The sequence below is a fragment of the Scomber japonicus genome, chromosome 1 (assembly GCF_027409825.1).
Source record: "Scomber japonicus isolate fScoJap1 chromosome 1, fScoJap1.pri, whole genome shotgun sequence".
Lineage (NCBI taxonomy): Eukaryota > Metazoa > Chordata > Actinopteri > Scombriformes > Scombridae > Scomber > Scomber japonicus.
In genome coordinates this window covers 27,122,746-27,141,559 of record NC_070578.1, presented here as the reverse complement: position 1 = coordinate 27,141,559, position 18,814 = coordinate 27,122,746, and the positions used below count along the sequence as shown (strand labels likewise).

The 18,814-nt window shown below is 37.1% G+C and overlaps 1 protein-coding gene across 1 annotated transcript in view; it reads left to right on the top strand.

Moving 5' to 3' along the window:
• The window catches only part of LOC128376055 (protein diaphanous homolog 3-like), a 170,171-nt gene that overhangs the window by 67,760 nt on the left and 83,597 nt on the right, over positions 1 to 18,814 (top strand). Inside the window, exons 19-22 of the mRNA XM_053336388.1 lie at positions 1,261 to 1,355; positions 4,932 to 5,033; positions 9,260 to 9,499; positions 11,935 to 12,064. Coding sequence (XP_053192363.1) covers positions 1,261 to 1,355; positions 4,932 to 5,033; positions 9,260 to 9,499; positions 11,935 to 12,064 — 567 coding nt within the window. The remainder of the gene's footprint in view (positions 1 to 1,260; positions 1,356 to 4,931; positions 5,034 to 9,259; positions 9,500 to 11,934; positions 12,065 to 18,814) is intronic.

The window sequence follows — 18,814 nt, the reverse complement described above, 5'->3', positions numbered from 1 at the left end:
TATATTTCTTTAATAACTTTAGGTAGGAACTTGGTTTATATATTATCAGAAAATAAGATTAGAAAATATTTTTCCTGTCCCTGTCAGCTGAGTAATATTTTTATTTTATTCAAATAAAATGTTTTCATCACCTTTTTGGTTCTGGTTTTGCTGTACATCATATCAGATTGTATTACCACAGGTTTAACATCTTAACCTTCAGAGATTGTTGATAATCTTTAAAGTTTTGAGTCATCGTGCTCTTAGACAGGTCACAGATCTTTTAACTGGCAGGGTCCTTGAAATGGCTCCACTGGCTAGACTAATAATTTATTTTGACAAGACATTTGCCATTTGGTCCCAGATGGTGCCACTTGCTTGAGGATTCATGCTTGCTAAACAAGTATCATCTCTCAAATCATTTTTTTTAGAACAGTTTTATGTCTGGCTGACTAATGCACTGATTTCTATTTCAAAATGTAATTACAGGGTCAACCCCTTTATGTACCATCTCATTTTCTAGGGACACAAAACATAAAACGTAAAACATTTAAACAAAACAAAACATATCAGTAATAATAATGATAATAAATTAAACAATACAACACAATTTACTTATCAACAGGGACATACACATAAGGAGTCTCACACCACCCCAAACCCCAAATCTGCTACATCTGTTACACATGTCATCTGTACAAAAAATGAACAAGAAATAGAATTAATGAACCATAATGAAATAACATTATGATTTACTTTTAGTGTGGAACCTTTCAATATAAAAGCATGTCTATTACATTCAAGACATTGCCAAATGAGTCCAGACAATGGTGATTAAGCCTGTCTTTGCCAGGTAAATCCTATTGTATTTCATTCTACAGTATACTGGAGTTTTAAAATCGGTTGTCTGTGGCAACTTTTCTGCACTGGCACATTGGTAGCGATGTGTTTAATGTTAGCAGTCAGTGTGCCAGTGTAATGTCAGTGTGCACCAACTTTGTCATGTCTCCAGTATGGGGCCGACTCATGTAAAAAGCATTGGAGGTCTGCGGTGATGTGTAATTACATTCACTGCTAGAAGCGGGTTTGCAGGTTTAATTAACCTAATGTCTTAAGCTTTTTAAAAAATAATAATTTCAGTCTAAGTTTGTCTTGTTTTTTTCCCGCTTTGTTTGTGATTATAAAATAAAATGTCAGAAAACGCCACATAGCAGGCAACACTAATGAATGATTTTTGTATTCACCACGGCATTGTTGCATTTCTTGTCTGTTTCTGTGTAGCCATCTTCCTGGGTTCCTTCCGTATGCCTTATCAGGAAATCCGTCGAATGATATTGGAGGTGGATGAGGAGCAGCTCACTGAACCTATGATACAGGTAGGGAACATTTTGCACAAAGCTGTAAACATGTGTGCACTCATCTGCTCACTGTAACTAGGACCTGCACCCACCAAGTTCTGACAAGAGAACAATATTGGAAACTAGCTCAACCTACAATGTTCTAGAGGCAGGAAATATATTTTTAGTGATGCCCTTCTCCTTCTCAGGAGTGACGGTTTATGCCCCAACTGTTATCTATTGTCTTGATTATTTGTCTAGCTTGAAACAGCATATAGCCTGAGGCTGAAGTATCGGGCATCCGTGATGCCTACTGTACAACAGCAGGGGAAGTTTGAGACTCAGGCAATCTGTGGATAAATAAATAAATACCATGCCGATGTTAAGCAGTATCTTAGAAATACTATTTTTCTGCTCTTCTTTTTAGTTGCTGTTCTGCAGCCATGACTTCTATGTGTTTAACAGTCACATTTGGGTTTAATGACAGCTGGGCTTAGTTCGGACCCGAGATTCATGACGAGACAAAACCATTTCAGAATGTTGCAGGGAAAGGTTGCAGGAGCGTGAACTGGCCCATCTCATCTCGATGGAACCTGGCTGACAGTGCTGTCTGTGACTCAGCTAGTCAAATGAAGCTAGCCAGTGGCTGGTTGTAGTATATGACGCATGTCACCTGTTTCAACAGCCAATCAGCTCATAACGAAGTCAGTTGGTCAAATCAGCAAACTGTCAGCTAATGGAAATGGCAGAGTTTTAGACTTTCATCTATATGTGTATATCTATCAAGTAAATCACTATCACTATTATAATATTTTAGGATGCTACAAATTATAGCCCGAAAATCCATCACTTAGAGCAGAAGTACAAACAGTTGTTGCTATGGAGATGATACACTGTCTCTTCTAGTCATGTTGGTGTAAATTGGCAGGATTTTTCAGACCAGCGCATTGCAAGTAGTTGCAAGTTTCAACTCTTCTAGTTTTGAATCTTCTGAACTGGCCTTACCACACTTATTCTGTTTGAACTCTTTTGCCCATAATAGCATATATAGTTGCCCTGTAAATCACTTGTCCTGTGTTCTCCTTTAACCATAAAAACTAAAAACAAAAGTGAGAATTTTTAAATTTACAATTTCTGTTACCTGCCTGCATAGCAGGAGTCCTTGATACAGAAAATGTAATCTTGCATGAAGAAGTAATGTGGCGTTGTGTATTAGGCAGAACAGACAGTGACACTGAGCCAGACAGCAGCCTGCTATACAACACAACAACACTATATTTGCAATGTTATTTTTGACTGCAAAGAGGGATGATTAAATGTAATTTCAGTCGGACTTTAAAGCAAGTAGATACCGTTTGAACTATTGATCTGTGTATAACTATTGATCTGTGCCTTTATATATATTTTTTCTCTTCTATGTTTTTCATTCTCTTGATCTGTGTTTGTCAGCCTTTCGTCCTCTCTTTCATTCTTTATTTTATTCTTTGTATGTCTGACCTAGTTAACTGTCAAGGTCTGAAGAAGTTTGTGAAGTTTTCCTTTTCTTCAGGGTAGAACTTAACTATTACTGGAGTATAGACAAATATTGATATTTTAGAGTTCTGGTAACATTATCTGATGTATATCAGTATATTTGATGGTATTTGTTTTTTTTTTAACCTAAACACATGTTGTAAACATATATTTTTGGTTATCCCACTAACCTATTCTTATTATGATATTTTACACTTATACTTACTGACAAATAAAGTTGGTAGTGCTCTCTGGTGAACAAACTATACAGTGGTTTCTCTGTTGCAGTACTGCAGACCCATTTCTGTACTGCAGTGACTCATCTGCTGACATGTATGCTGATGTTTTAATCTTTCTTTTGGGTAGGCTGTAGGTCAAGGTTATTTGTACTAGTACTACTGTCATCTGGATTATTATTTTTAATGCAAAGTTATTGTCAGTTTTGCTATTTTCAACAAAACTGCTATTGCTGTGTCATGATAACCACTCATTATAAAATAATTCACAAATATGTGCTTATAAGAACATAAAATGTGTGATACATAGACTAGAGGAGAAAGTATGTAGATGTAAAGGTAAATGTAAAACTGAAGACAACTTGTAAAAACAGGACACTCTCCTTGCTTCATTTTGAATGGAGGGCTGTTCTAGAGGTTTTGAGGCCTACTTACCCTCGTTCTCCAGCCTGGCCCTAAGAACAGGCAGCGCCAATTGATCTGCAGACTTTAGGCTACCAACAGAAGTGTAAGGACAGTGAAGGTCAACTATTTAGGATGGGACAAACAAGCAATGAAACTTTAAAATCACTTCTGAAGGCCACAGGTAACCAGTGCCAGGAAGACAGAATGGAAAAATGTGCTCCAATTTCCTACTTCTTGCCAGTACCTTGGCGGGCAGTGTTTTGTACGAGCTGGAGATGGTCAGTTGATTACTTGGGCAGTCTGGCAAGTAAAGAGTCATAGCAGTCTAAATTGTTGGAGACAAAGGAGTGAAGGTGAAAGTATACTATACTTATACAGTACATATTTAACAAGCCACATTTAAATGAACCCATAGATCTCACCAAAAATGTAAATGGATGATTACTTACAATTGTGCCCCAGTTTTAGAGGAAATCGATTAATTTATTTAAGGCAATCTATGAATAAATAAATAACTACCATGCTAATGTTAAGGGTTTTACATTATTTAACTGTGATCATTCAGTATTGGTTTGGATAACCTGAGTTGAAACAAATAAACAAAAACAAAGCTGAGCTATGTACATTTTAAGAATTTAATTTGATCGATATTTTTTAATTACAACACAAATAATTGTCATTGAAGAAAATTCCATTACAGTGGATCAATAAAAACCACAAGTAATGAAAGTGGCAATATTTGTCCTGACTCCAGGCATCAGGAACAGATTTTCAATCCCATTTAAATGCATCAGACCAAAATATTTACCCGAGTATAAACCGTATTTGTTAGGATGGCTGTTAAATTCAGATGAGATGCCAATGTAGTCAATATGGCTTGAATAATTTAACATTAATTTCTTTTAGCTATCTAAATAACACAATTACAATTTCACTTTTCAATAGACTATTAAAACAATAGTATGTATATACCCCTAAGGATGTGTGTGTGATAATGAAAGACATTTTGTTGCAGTTACAAAGCTGTGTTTTTACTTACTAACTTACCAATAGTTCTGAAGCTCATTAAAATGTGAAGCAAATGAAGCAGACATAGGCTAGATTTCCATATAGCTCAAATGAGAAATGCCAATATTAGGTCTCATTCTAAAGTTAGAAAGAAATGAAAGAAAAGCACCACAGTAATAATCAAGCATGTACTGTCGACAACCGCACTGCAGTATACCTGAATCTTATCTCTGCCATATTCAGGTGCACACGCAAAATACAACATTTTATGTAGCCAATCACTCTATGGTGAACAGCTTTATATTTGTACAGTTTAAATCATTACTTTTTTCTCATGGTTAAAAAATTGTAACATGAAAAGAATCTTACACAGTACCATGAACAATTATTAAATTGTATAAACTGCTTTCCTCGGTGCTGCCTCACACTCTTCTCGTTCCTCTCTTTTCTGTAGAACCTTGTGAAGCACCTTCCGGAGCAGGAGCAGCTGAACGCTTTAGCCAAGTACAAAAACGAGTACGCAAATTTGTCAGAGCCTGAACAGTTTGGGGTTGTGGTGAGTACACATGCATGCACACACACAAAACTCTTAACCTCCCCACTTGTTGGCTTTAGCTAAAATACATTTACATCACAGAAAGATTTTTCCTTAAAGACTGTGTAAAGTGAATTCAGACATTTTCTTCTAAACACATTAAATAGGTAATGAATGTATTTCTAAAAAAAGGTGTAAGAAGCATTTCAACCATTTAGATTTGAATTGTGGAGCTTGGCCTCACAAACTGTGTTTCAACATTTCTGTGTCCAGGATTTAGTTGGAGGGTCTGAATATCACTGCCGCATTACGTAATGCGGCAGTGATTAGCATAAACCCGCCCCTGCTGCTGTAGAGGTTTAAATGCATTTAGCTCACACTACTACTACTACTACAGTCTACTGTTAGCCAGTTAGCTGAATAAGCTGCTGAGCTAGCTGCTGAGCTAGTAGCCGAGCTGGCAGCTGAGTTAGCAGCAGAAAGCTGTCAGACATAGCATCCATGTTTCTGGTAGAGGTGGTTACTTTGATTGACAGGTGACACTTGGTAGGAGGCGGGTTTCAGCGAACTCGGTGGGCACTCCCACAGGAGAGAAAGAGGCTGATTTTTACACAACTTTGAAGCCTAATTTCATATATTTGACGATTTTTTTAATCATTCAAATTTGGCAGGGTGGTTAACAACACACTTTTCTGTGGTATGTCAAACTCAGAACGCATTTATTCTTACTTTACACGGACTTTAAGTTGTAGTTTTGTTAAGACCTTAGGAAGACCTTAGGCACTGTACACTGCACTCATTTTTATGCCAGTTACTTTTAAATTGAGTGTGCTTAAAATACAGGGGTTTAACATAAATATAATTATTCACACAGTTTTATAAAACAGATTTATTAGTTGTTAAATGTTATACAGTAGTAATGCAAACTTGTCTTGTATTTGCATCATATCTCTCCTCAGAGTCTTTCTGCTTCATAAGAACACACACACACGCAAATGCGCACACTCACACACAATCAGACCACTTTCATATGAGTATCGTAATCCTGAGCTTTTTAAAATTCTATCTTTTTAAGCCCTAAGAGGAAAGACAGGACACCTGTGGACTGCCGCACTAATTTATGCACATTAAAGAGGAGTACTGCTGTCTAATTATGTCTGCATCGTTTTCTTAAAGACTTTTCAAAGGAGGCTTATTCAGAATTATGCATGAGGGGTGTAGCACTTTTTGTGTATTTTGTGTCTCTGCCTAGCAACTAAGTTACTAACAAAAACACCCAACAGTCTTCTTTTGCCCCATGCACCCACCTGTTTTGCAATCATCCATGAAAAAAGAATCTTATCACTGAATGAAAATGCAGTGACTGAGCAGTTGATGGGGGGAGATAAACGACACTAGGTCAAAACCTAGTTTATGGCTTGACTGTGCATGAAATGCTAGAAGGCTTTTAAATACCCAGTGAAATGAAAAACACATTTTCCTACTTCTAGTCCTGTGTCCCTGTGTTAATTGTTCAGTTATCTCTCATCAAATATGAAGGATTTGATTTAAATCCCTCTTGTAACTGTACACTGCTCAGATATTCTGTTCACTGGGAGCTATGTCACAGTACTAAAGCTGAAGATGCTTTAACTTACATTTCACTGCGTCTGAAATTACATGCTATGCACTATAAACCCAAACTGTTTACTATTGTTAAATACTTGTCTGTGAATAAACAGTAGTATACATACAAAGTAAGTAAGTAAAAATATATTACTCCTAGAAAAATGAAAACTTAAGCTGAAAATGCATCGGTGTGCTGCAGCAGGTTGTATGACGCATGTCAAATGCCGCCCCTAGTACCAATAGTGTCGTGGTGCAGCACATCAATAAATTACTTATCTGGATGTAACTCCACTTCTATGAGTACAGCGCTGTACAACAAAATGCCATGGGTGAGTTGCCTATTGTTATTATATATTTTTGATTAGTAACCTGAAAAAAATAATGATCAGAGCAGTAACATTGATTTGAAAGAAGCAGATCAACTGACAATTCATCAATTTTTGCCTTGTAGATAGAGGCACAAGTGAAATAAATAAACTACATTGTAAACTGTTTTGATGTGTGCTGCTCAGTGGCAGTGTGTTTTGGCCTTCATACTTAGATTTCCATTGAATTGTTATTGATGTAGCTCTGATGACGCCAAAACTGCCTTGGTCGATGTCTGCCATTGTGTGTTATGTTATTTTAGTCATCACCACTGTATTGCATTGTAGGATTTTTATGCTGGTGCAGTGTGTAATATTTCCCCATAAATTGCAATTCACATAGTATTGGTTTCATACCCAATACTTAGGTACTATATACAATGTCCGTGTACTAACTTAAATGTTTAGTATGGAATTTCAGGCTCAGCCAGAGACTTTAATTTGAAAAGGGGGCTTTTAAGTTGAAACAGATACAGAAGAATTTGGCTGACCAATGGTGTAACTTCATCATTCAGTGACTCAGTTACACTTACTCAGGTAGTCAGTCACGGACATTCATGATTATAGAGCTGGCCTTGCTTCTGTTGTCCAGCCAAAAATAGAGCCTGCTCAGCTGTTGTGTAAAGTTCTTCAGGGATACATAGAACAAAGAGGAGCCTGCTTATATAATGTTGTTTCGCTGCTGTGCCTGCTTGGGCCCAAGGAGGCTTGTGTGCGTGTACCTATCAGAAAAGCTCAGGTTCAAAGGGAATTTTTAATTTCCATTGTGCAAACTTATGCATTTTAACTTTCCTTTTTACCATATCCACCACACTCACACATGATATGAACTCTAGCTTGTGATGTGTCGTTGCGTCTTTGCCAAAGAATAGACCCGATTGCACACTGTTGTAAAATTCCTTATACTGTCATGGACACAAGGGCAATGTAGTCATTTTCTTTTTTCTTTTTCAAAGTGCATGAATAAGTTTTTTCTGACCTGATGTCAAAAGGCAAAAAAAGCTCTCAAATACAGTATTCATTTCCATACATCTCCAAGTCATTCAATTAAATCTTATTCTGATGTATTTTGCCCCAGTGAACCTCATGCAGTACAGTAGACATTATTGCTACTGCTAGACTTCAGTTGTGCCCCAACTGTAGTTTATATAACAGGCAGTTCTTTGAATTAAAGTCTTTCATCTAGGATTTTAATTGTTGTTGACACTCCACTGAGACATTTGTTAGAAGTTGCCAAAAATGTGTTTTTATTCTATATGGTGCATTGTGTTTGAATTCACTTTTCACACTTGAGAGCATGAGAGAAATTTCATCAGGACTATCTTTCCTCTCCCACCACCTTATTTAATAATGACTCAGAAATCTTCCACTCTTCTTCATAGTCCATTTAAACTTTATTTTGTCCATTTTTTATGGACTTACTTTGAAGTTGCCCCGGTGCGTTGGCTTTATTTCTTCTGTCTCTGATTATTTTTTGTCCATACTATGATTAATCCTTATCATACTGTATCCCATCTTCTGGGCTCCATCTCAGCATTGTGTTTGGTTCTCCTGCACTTTGCTATTTCTTAATTATCTCATATTTTTCATATGCCCTGTTTCTTCTCATTGCTTTTCTCTCATACAGACAAACACAGTACATGCACACACACACAAACACGCTCACTTGCTCACCGACTGAAATAGTAATTTGATAACATTACGGTAGCTATAATTAAACCCTTGATGGAGGACATCAAACTGCACAGCCAGCTGTTGTGTGAAACAGACAATTGGAACCTGCACCTCTCCCTACCACCCCACACACATACACAATCACTGCTGTGGCCAGGCCCTGGGCCCAATGCAATATTTTCCAATTTTCTCTAATTGTGTGAGAGTGGTAATCCAAGGCAGCCTATTGTATATTCCACCCCCTCCGCTGCCTGCCCTATATGGACACTAACTCCACAATTAACTTACCAGACCTGGGTCCCAAATCAAATCACTGCCAGCATCTATAACTACTGCCTAGCAACACTTTCCAGTATGCTAGTTGCATAAATGTCTTTTAAATTAGATTGGTTGAATGTAAGAGTGTGCCAAAAGTGTCATTGTAGTTATTTTAACTTTAATGATGTTCTCTGACTTTGTTCTCACAGTTGACATAATTTTCTTTACTTTTGCTATACTTCTCTCCTGCTTTACGCTCTTTACACTTTTCATTTTCTTCTTTGCTCTTTCATCCTACCTCATTCTCTTGTTTGCTCATTCATCTCTGTTCTTCTCTCACAGATGAGCAGTGTGAAGCGGCTTCATCCTCGCCTCAGCCACATCCTCTTCCGGCTGCAGTTTGAGGAGCAGATACATAACCTGCGTCCAGATATCTTGGCTGTAAACGCTGCCTGTGATGAGGTCAGAAAGAGCCGCTCCTTTGGCCGCCTGCTGGAGCTGGTGCTGCTGCTGGGGAATTACATGAATGCAGGCTCCAGAAATGCCCAGTCTTACGGCTTTGACCTCAGCTCCCTCTGCAAGGTGAGGGGTGGAATGCTGATCTTGCTGTCAACAGTTCACATTTGTGTTTCTTTATCCCTGCAGTGACAGCTATTCAACAGGAGTGATATACGTATGTTCAAAGAAAATAAATACTCATGAGATTTCACCAAGCTGTGTTTCCAATGGGATGACAGCAGTAACATGTAATTAAAAATCTAATCAAAAATGTTTAACCGCTTATTTTGGATTACCAGTGTGTCATCAGTACAAATCGATTTATTCTTTTGGCCTTGTCGGTAACAATTCATTTTGTTCAGACTATGAATCAGAGACAAAACACACTCCTTTACACAGTTAGTCATCAGAAAAGTATTAATTATAATTTGCAGATGGATTCAGTGTTCTTTTGTGCAAATAAACATGTAAAAGGTTACTCTGTCGATCTTTGTTTAAATACCTGTTCTTGTGTATATTTTTGTGGCTGTGTATTTAGGAGCCTTTTTTATTTTTTTTATTACTGATGCTCTTTTTTTTTTTGCCACCTTGGCCGATCCTAATCAGTGAATTGATCTAAAGTGGCTGCTGTGATGAGACATTTTTTTTGAAACTATTTCATTTGATTGAACACTATCAGCCCTGCAAGACAGGCCTTTTCTCTATCTGCTGACATCTATCAAAGCAGCCAAACCTTGGGAGCACTTTATTCTCATTCTCCTGCTCAGAATAGATAACTGGGGCTACGGCCACTATCCCTTTGAAAGTTCACACACCCAGCAAGACTATGCTTAGTGGGGCAGAGACATAGAAAACACATGATATGTGTGAATTTTATATGAAGTGAAGACAGAAGTTTTCCTGTATGATAGTGATAATGACAGAGACCAGAGTGTAATCCTGGAGTTAGAGACTCCACCACTGGTTACATTACAGCTGTTGGAACACTCACTGCTGTTTCCACAGTAACAACCATCACAACCATTCATCACTGCCACCTCTCTGCCCTGTTGGACTTCAGCACTTATGTTCATATAAACAACAGTGTGCGCATCTATAACGCTGCTGTTCTGTATGACTCTTTACTCATTTCGTGCTTGTATGTTGTAACATCAACATATGAGTTGATGTTAGTGGCAGGATATACAGAGGGAGACATTACCTTCATACCTGCCCCTGAGTTTGACAGATTAATTCTATGGCCCATTCAATAGCACAGGAAAAAGAACATCCACACCAGCTGTAAAAAAGCAAATGTTTGCAATGTTTGCATTGTCAGTTGGGATTACCGTCCATCTAAATTCAGAGAGGGACCTTTTGTGTGCGAGCACTTGAAGCTTTTGAAAAAATAGGAAAAACAGAAATGAAAAGAGAGATGAGAATGTTTGATTAGAGAAGATAATACAAACATGATTAAACCCAGCGGGGCTGAGTACACTGTTGTCTACCAATAGATCACCTAGAGAGATACACAGCAACGCTCTCCACAGGAGGGATGTTTGGCGAGGATACTGAGAGACATCTTGGAATTAGACTGTAAAGGAGTGATGATGGAAATTTATCAGAGAAATTGAAAAATTGCTGCGTGCAGGAGAGAGAGAGGCACAAAGCATAGGAGAGGTCACGATATTGTGAATATGTATTAGCTGCATGAGTACACGACAGCAAATCATCTGTAGCGCTGTCATCAATCAGCATTTATAAATCTGCTCAAAGGGTTTATGATAGCAGAATGAAGGACAATGACACATGTTCCTTCAACCCATTACACCCAGTACATATGTATGTGGAACATGAAGTCTGTTGTTGATTCTCTGCTAACCCTAACCCTAACCCTTCTTTAAAGTTGAATGGGTTCTACAAAAGTGTGCACAAATAAGAATTACAAAGATTTTTTTTATGTATTAATAGTATATTGCCTTTACAATAAATGTGACAAATTTATGGTTAGTCCTAGGTAAAAAAAAATAATGATTATTTTCATTAATAATTAATCCACATATTATTTTCTCAATTAATCGATTAATTTCTCTTTATGTTAAATGTCAAAAAGTAATGAATGTGCCCTTACTAATTTCCCAGAGTGCAAGTTTACACAGTATAATTTCTTGTTTTTCTGATCAGTAGTCCAAAACCCAAAGACATTATGTCTATTTCTGTCAACGACAAAGAAAAGGAGCATTTGAGAAGCTGTAACCTTTTTCTTGATAAATGGACAGAAACAATTGATACATTATTAAAATAGTTGCTAGATTTTCTGTTGATCGACTAATTAAAAAAACGAATCATATCCGCTATAGTTGGCTCACAACAAACGTTTAGGTACTACTTGGTGCACAATATGCCGTTAACTTGTCCGTAAAGAATCATTTTTAAAGCACAGTCTTCAGAATAAAGTTCATTGATTGAAACTAAAGGAAATGCAATGATACATATTTTTGCTAAAATAATGTGTTTACGTATATATGTTTTTATAACAGCTAAAGGATACTAAGTCAGCTGATCAGAAGACCACATTACTCCATTTCCTGGCACGAGTATGTGAGGAGGAATTTCCAGATGTGATCAAGTTTATTGAAGACCTTGAGCACGTGGACCGAGCAAGCAGAGGTAAGATACATTATCACCAAAATGCACAAATTGTCATACACATGCACACACAGGAAAGTGAGTGTCCCCAATATTCTTATATATTTCTTAGGTCTTAGAAGAACAGAAAAAAAAAACAAAGGGCATTGTGTTTTACCTGTTCAAAGATACCGCACATAATTTATTAAGACCCTTTCTAAGCACGCAAGGATCTCTCCTCATGTCGCTACTTACTGATTTTAATACTGCGTCTACCTCCCAATTTCTCAGAGGCGATATCACAGCGTGATTATTGCTGTTATTTTGGTTTCCTGCTGGTGTCAACGTAAGTTCTTTAGCTCCCCAGGTGCACAGGGAGTTTCATCCACACCCCATCAAATCAACATCCCTGTTGATGTTTACCAGCAGGGCTTCACCAACTGGTCTTATGAATGCTAAATTAGTCATCAATTAGTTGGACTATTCTTTGAGCAAACAAAAGGCATACAAAGAAGAAAAGTAAGGTTGCTTTTTTTTTCTTTCCTCATCTCTTTTTCAGCTCTGTGACAAACTGAAACAGAAACTCAGTCGCCACCCCCTTCGGCATTGGGTTGAATGAAAGCTTTTAATGTTATCTTGTGTTCAACAAGTTGTTTGGACGCTATTAAAACTAAAAATGAATAACATAGCAGAAATTGAGAAGGAACACTTTGCCCTCTATTTTGATGGCAGTGTAATTAAGTGTTATCACCTGACATAAACAGTGGTGACAGTATAGTGTAGTGGTAAATGATTATAAAGGTAAGCCTAATGAAAAGATAATGAGCTGTGTGGGTTGTCCGGCCTTACTGATATCTTGAAGCTTATCACATTTTAACGTCTCATCATTTCAGACAGAACAAATTACTTCTACCTCCAGTAAAGTACACCCAACAATGTGAATACTATTCAGCATAAACAGGAAATGCGGTCATTCTCCCATTAATACACTTCCTACACAATATTACATTTTAGAGTTAGTTTTTCATATTTGTTGTAATTGAACATTATTGTGTGATCTAGGCATTAAAAGATGTGGTTTGGAGAGCTTTAAGTATGTATGGAGTGGCCTTCAGTGACAATCTTCTTACCTAGACAGAAATAGAGCTTTATTCTGTATTCCTGTTTTACTTTGAGTTCTCCGCTTACCTTTTTACTTTTGTAACTCTCCAAGGATGACTCTGGTAATAGATATTTGTTGATTGTGTAAGCATGTATTGTGTTTCACCACAGTGTTTGATCTATACTACACTTTGCTCATCTGCACTGCTGTTTGATACTCATATTAATCTTCTTCTCTAGTACCTTTACAAGAGTTATAGGTTTATTCTTCAAGGGAATACTTCAGGTCATGTCTACTGCTCCTATTGAGAACAGTGGACTGTAAAAATAGACTGTATAAATATAGTTAAAGTCTCTTTAAATCTTTTTTCCTTATAATTTGATACATGCATTCACACACATGCATACATACAGTACTCAGTCTGAGCTGTCGTCTCAGCTGTCTCAGTTTGTACAGTGTATCCAGAGTATAGTAAAGGTCACAGTCAGGCAGGGACAGACTGGATGTCCGGAGGAGACTCAGTCATGTTCTCTGTTCATATTGCCATAGGCAACTCTCAGGAGGAAGCAGTGAGCTGCAGACACACAGCAGTCTGTGTGTGTGTATGTGTGTGTGTGCAGCTATACATGCGTATGGAGTTGTACTGTCAGAGTGTGTTTCTTGCCGCTCCAAAGGAGATTTCACCCACTGCTCCATTCCCAGCAGGAGGGAGTGGAGGAAAGGGTGAGGAGGAGAAAACAAAGTGAGGATGAGATGTGTGACTTATTGTTTGGACTCTTGCTCATAAGGACCCCTCTTGGTTTTGTTGGTGGTTTGATAAACTGTGGATAATAATGCTCCTGTTGAGTGTTTCATTTTCCCAACTGTGCTGTGTGTCCACAAGCCCTTGGCAATACTTGGCAATACTCTTAAGTACAAGGGTGAGATCAATGGAGAGCACAATCCTTGGACCTCTCTTTGTAATATACACATACTGGTATTTGCTTTGTTCCAGTAAGTGTTCTGTCTACTACTCTTCAGAAAAATGCAAATGACGACTTCTTGACGAAGACATACTTTTGTTATACAAGTCCCAAAGAGCCATGATATACATAGAACAACACAAAATAATAATACGGTCTTAAAAATATAGAAAGAAAATGGTTCAGACAGTGGCTGGAAGTGTGAGATTCAATGCTAATGTATTGCAATAAGACATGCGAAGAAAACTGGCTCTTATTATCCTCAGTTTCATACCAAATTAAGTTTAATTTGACTGCAGTCAAATCTTGCTTTGAAAATAAAACAAAGCCAGTCACAGGTTTGGACACACTTTCTCATTGATATGATCGGTAGGCTACTGTACGTGAAAATGACATAATGTTACTGGAAAAAACAACAATGACTGAACATATTTCAAATGGTTTCAATAACATGCTTACATAGAAAGAGATGTCTTAAAGGGGCATTTTCTTACTCATGAGGTTTATGGAGGCCAGCTCAGGGAAAACATCCTCTACGGTTGTTTTTATAATTTTGAAAAAATTTAAGTTTTTTAACATTTCTGTGCCAAATTACTAAATAATTAATTATTTTTTGGGGGGGGGTGGGGGGTAATGTAGGTGTAGCTGGTGTCTGCAACCTGCATCTTCTGAAATAAATAATTTTTTGGGAAAGTTTAATTGTGAATTCTGACATGCATAAATCACACTTCAAGTCACTATCATCAAGTATTTCACATTAAAGTTCACATTAATATTTTATGATTAATAACCTTCCTTTTCTAATATAGTGAATAAACAGTTAAAGCATCAATTCTCTGAGGTGAAACACAACAGAAATAAATATAAATTCAACATAGTTATTTCACTCCTTCTGTAATGTAAACCATTCAGGGTGACTTTCTATCTAATGTGCTTATCAGTATATGATTAGTTCATTAAGTTACCACTTGCAGGGGCAGTGTAAACACATTCATTATTATGTCATAATGTATACAATTCAAACCTGAGTTTCTAACTATTGAAAAATAAATATAACAATGTGAAAAGGGGTATTAAGGTCACCCTTCATATTATAATGCACTCCTTGATGCCGAGGCATTCAACCTTAATTGATTAAGACTTCTCAAACCAATACTGAATTGAAATTAAATAAAGCTTTAGCAGTGACTTTGTGGCTAGATTAACCATTCAGAAACATATTCAAATATAAATTCAACATAATTATTACTTTATTATATAAAAAAACATATTCAATATGATTATTATCTCAGTTTGAAATCAAAGGCTGTTGTTTCCATGGTATTATGGAATAGACTGCAAAATGTCCAACATAGATGTAATGTTCTCTTTTCACCGTCTTTAAGTTTCTGTTCCAATATGAGATGCATAAGCTAAGTGTGTCGTCTTACTGTACCTAGCATTCAGACACCCAAATCCCATTTCATCTTTGTAAACCTTTCTCTTGTGGCTTTCATCAGGTCTGACAGGCATTATGCTGGACTAAAGACACATTAAAAGGCTCCATTGCATTCATAGACACTAACCAAAGAGCTTACTTGAGTTTCACAACAATGTTGGATAGAGGTAGCAGTAATGGTTTGTGCGTCTGTCTTCTGACTATGTGTATCACAGCCTTCTTTTCCCCCCATTGCCAATTCCGTGGAAGCTAAACTGCAGCTTAGTTCAGGGCTCTTTTGTGTCTGTCTTCTTATTCCTTCCTTCTCTTCCATTCCTCCTCTTTTCAGCATTGCAATCATTATTTATCCTGACATGGAGAAGCAGTCCTTGCATTCTGCTTCTCTGCCTTTTTCCATGTATCTATTTATGCACCTGTGTGTCTGTGTGTTTGGGTCTGTCTGTCTGTTTTTTCCTCTTTCCATCCCTTTCTTCTCCTATTTTCTATTTCTTTTGTCCGTCATCACAAACATAAACACAGCAGGTGGGTTTGGGCAATTAGGGTGTTTTGTAGTGTGGTACTTGGTGCTGAGTTTGATGTTGAAATCAGAGAAACATGGAGACATATTAATGTGTTCAACCGCTTTGGTTGAAACATCGCTTTGAAATCTACACGTAATACTTAATAGAAATATCTGCATAAATGTTATTTTTTGGACGGAAAGGTTGTTTAGTTGCAATCTCTGCTTGAGACTTGGAGCCCTGAGGAGTCATTAAGCAGTAATCAGAGAATTCAGCTGTATTGAGATGGTTCTCTTTTAATAAGTGGTTCATGCTGTGTTTTGTAGCTTTGCCACAAGCAGCCTGAGTGATGAACCTTAAGTTGAAAATATATAGACGCGTCCACACTGCAAGTTGCAATTCAGTGACCTTCATGCTCTTTTTGTATCTAATAGGTGCTCAGCACAAGGATTTGTTGCATTACAAGTATCTAGTTCTCAGCTCCTGGCACCATCAGTCTGGTCACACGTGTCTGTCTGGCTTTGGCCTCAGAAGGCAGATCTGTGTTTTGCAGTCTCTTAATATCCATACATCAAAGTATGATCTATAACAGAGATTTGTGTGTAGCAGGGCTGTTTGTGAGAGAGTATGCATGGTTGTGCGCTCCACTCAGTCTCATTTATAGCACAGCAGGTTGGCAGAGTAATAAAAGGATGTCAATGGGGGATTTGACCTCCACAAATATTCCAATTATTATTCTTCTAAAACATCCTATATCTGTCTGCAACCCCTCTGGACCACAGTGGCATTCAGGCCCCACTGCTCATAAAAATCACTCACGCTTTAACACACAGAAAGGGAGCACAAGAGCAAGGGTGACCAGAGAGAACAAGGAAGACATGGAAACAGCATTTAATGTTTCATCTCCATCTCTGCTTGTTACTTTAACACAGAGCAATTATATTTTTCACTTCTTAAGTTCTATACATGTTTGTACATGGAGAATGTCAGCATCATTTTGTTTTGAAACACATTTTCACACATTCCAGTTACTGTACTCACACTCCATCAGTCCTGGTCAAATTTTCTAGATTTCATGAAGAATATGCTTTCATTTTTTGTCACTGCCATGTTTCTTTTTCCCCATATGCCCTTCCACCTGAGGGGAGTGTGATCACAAAAAGCTTGTAGTTTTTAATTGTGCAGCTAAGAAAAGATGAGATTCCTCTCTGTTTTGTTCTCTGTCTTGGCCTCCCTTGCTCTTTTTTCAGTGTATCATCACTGGGATTTAATCATTTCAATTAACAGACTGTCTGTCTGGCCTCCTTCCATGTCAGCATGCTGCCTACCTCATTCAGCAGATTTTGGTTGTTTAGTTATACTGAAAGCTTTTATGAAAAATGATGGAGCAGGTGAATAGTTTACTTTCTTACAATTTTATCTGTCATGCCAATCATTTGAGGCAGTGGCCACATAAAAAGGGATCATCGATTATGTAGACTGTGTCTACATTACACATGGCATTGTTTTTTTTTGTTACATGGCAATAACGACTATCTTAGTTTATACAATACTCAAGCATCAGAGTATTATGGTAATGCTCTTTTGTTTTCTCCTTGTTATTAACTTTACTTTTGAGAGAGAGTTTGAGTGTAATTTTTATTATAGTCATCAAGACAATTGTTCATGATTGCGTTTATGTGACTTGTCACATGTAATTATGCATGTAAACCAGATGTAAGCTTTTCATGAATTTTACCAATTACATGTCTGATAGTGGAAGAGAGTTAATAAAGAAGCTAATATAAGCTGATTTCCAATGTACTTTTTAATCCTGTTGTTGTTTTCTTGTTTTTATCTTGATGTTTTCGGCTCCCGCGTCTATTATTATTATTATTATTATTATTATTATTATTATTTTATGTCTTTTTTGTGGGGTTGTTTTACCCCATAATGGCTGATACAGTTAGTTTTCAGGCAGATGCAAATATACTTAAAAGTAACTTGAAATGATCATGTAAAGTTCACCCTCCTAGTTGTGGCAGGTTTTCCCTATCAACACAATGTTCTTATTGTTCTCACTTTCATTACTCCTGATTAAACATCTATTTAGTCTCTTCACACTTTTTGTGATCACCTGCACTGTGTTTTAATACAGCCAAGTTCAGAATAAAGTTGTTCTCATATTTCTTATATCTGTTATAACACATATCTGGTAACCAGTGGTCATTCCCAGACTGCTGCTCAACAGTGAGTGAATGATAAAATGAACAATAACTGAAACAGATGTCAAACACAGGCCAAACCCTCACTGGGCAGCTTATGTTACCGTTTTGCAAAAACTCAGTTTTCCCCATACACACTGAAATCTGCCAAAACTATCAAGATTTGTGGACCACCAAAAGCACCTTAGAGAAATTGTGAAAAAGTAAGAATGTCAAAAAGAATCTGCCAGATAGCTGAATAGAAATGGACAAAAAACAATTACAAATTGTTGTTTCTCAGTTGATAAACAATAATCAGAAAAATGCCTCGTTCTTATTATCTTCAATTGACAAGCTGATTAATCCCTTCAGATCTAACCCTTGTGTTTTGTTCTACATCCAAATGTGATGAATTTGTCTTTTCTTGCAGTAAAAATCTCTCATATTAGTGACATATTAATTTATTGTAGTGCTGTTTATCTTAATCTAGAATCCAACTCAAATTGTATCCCCTATTTTGTTTAATATTCCAAATATATTCATAATTTTAATGCCTAAACTTAAACTTACTATTAGATAGATCCAGATCAAGAATTGGATCCACATT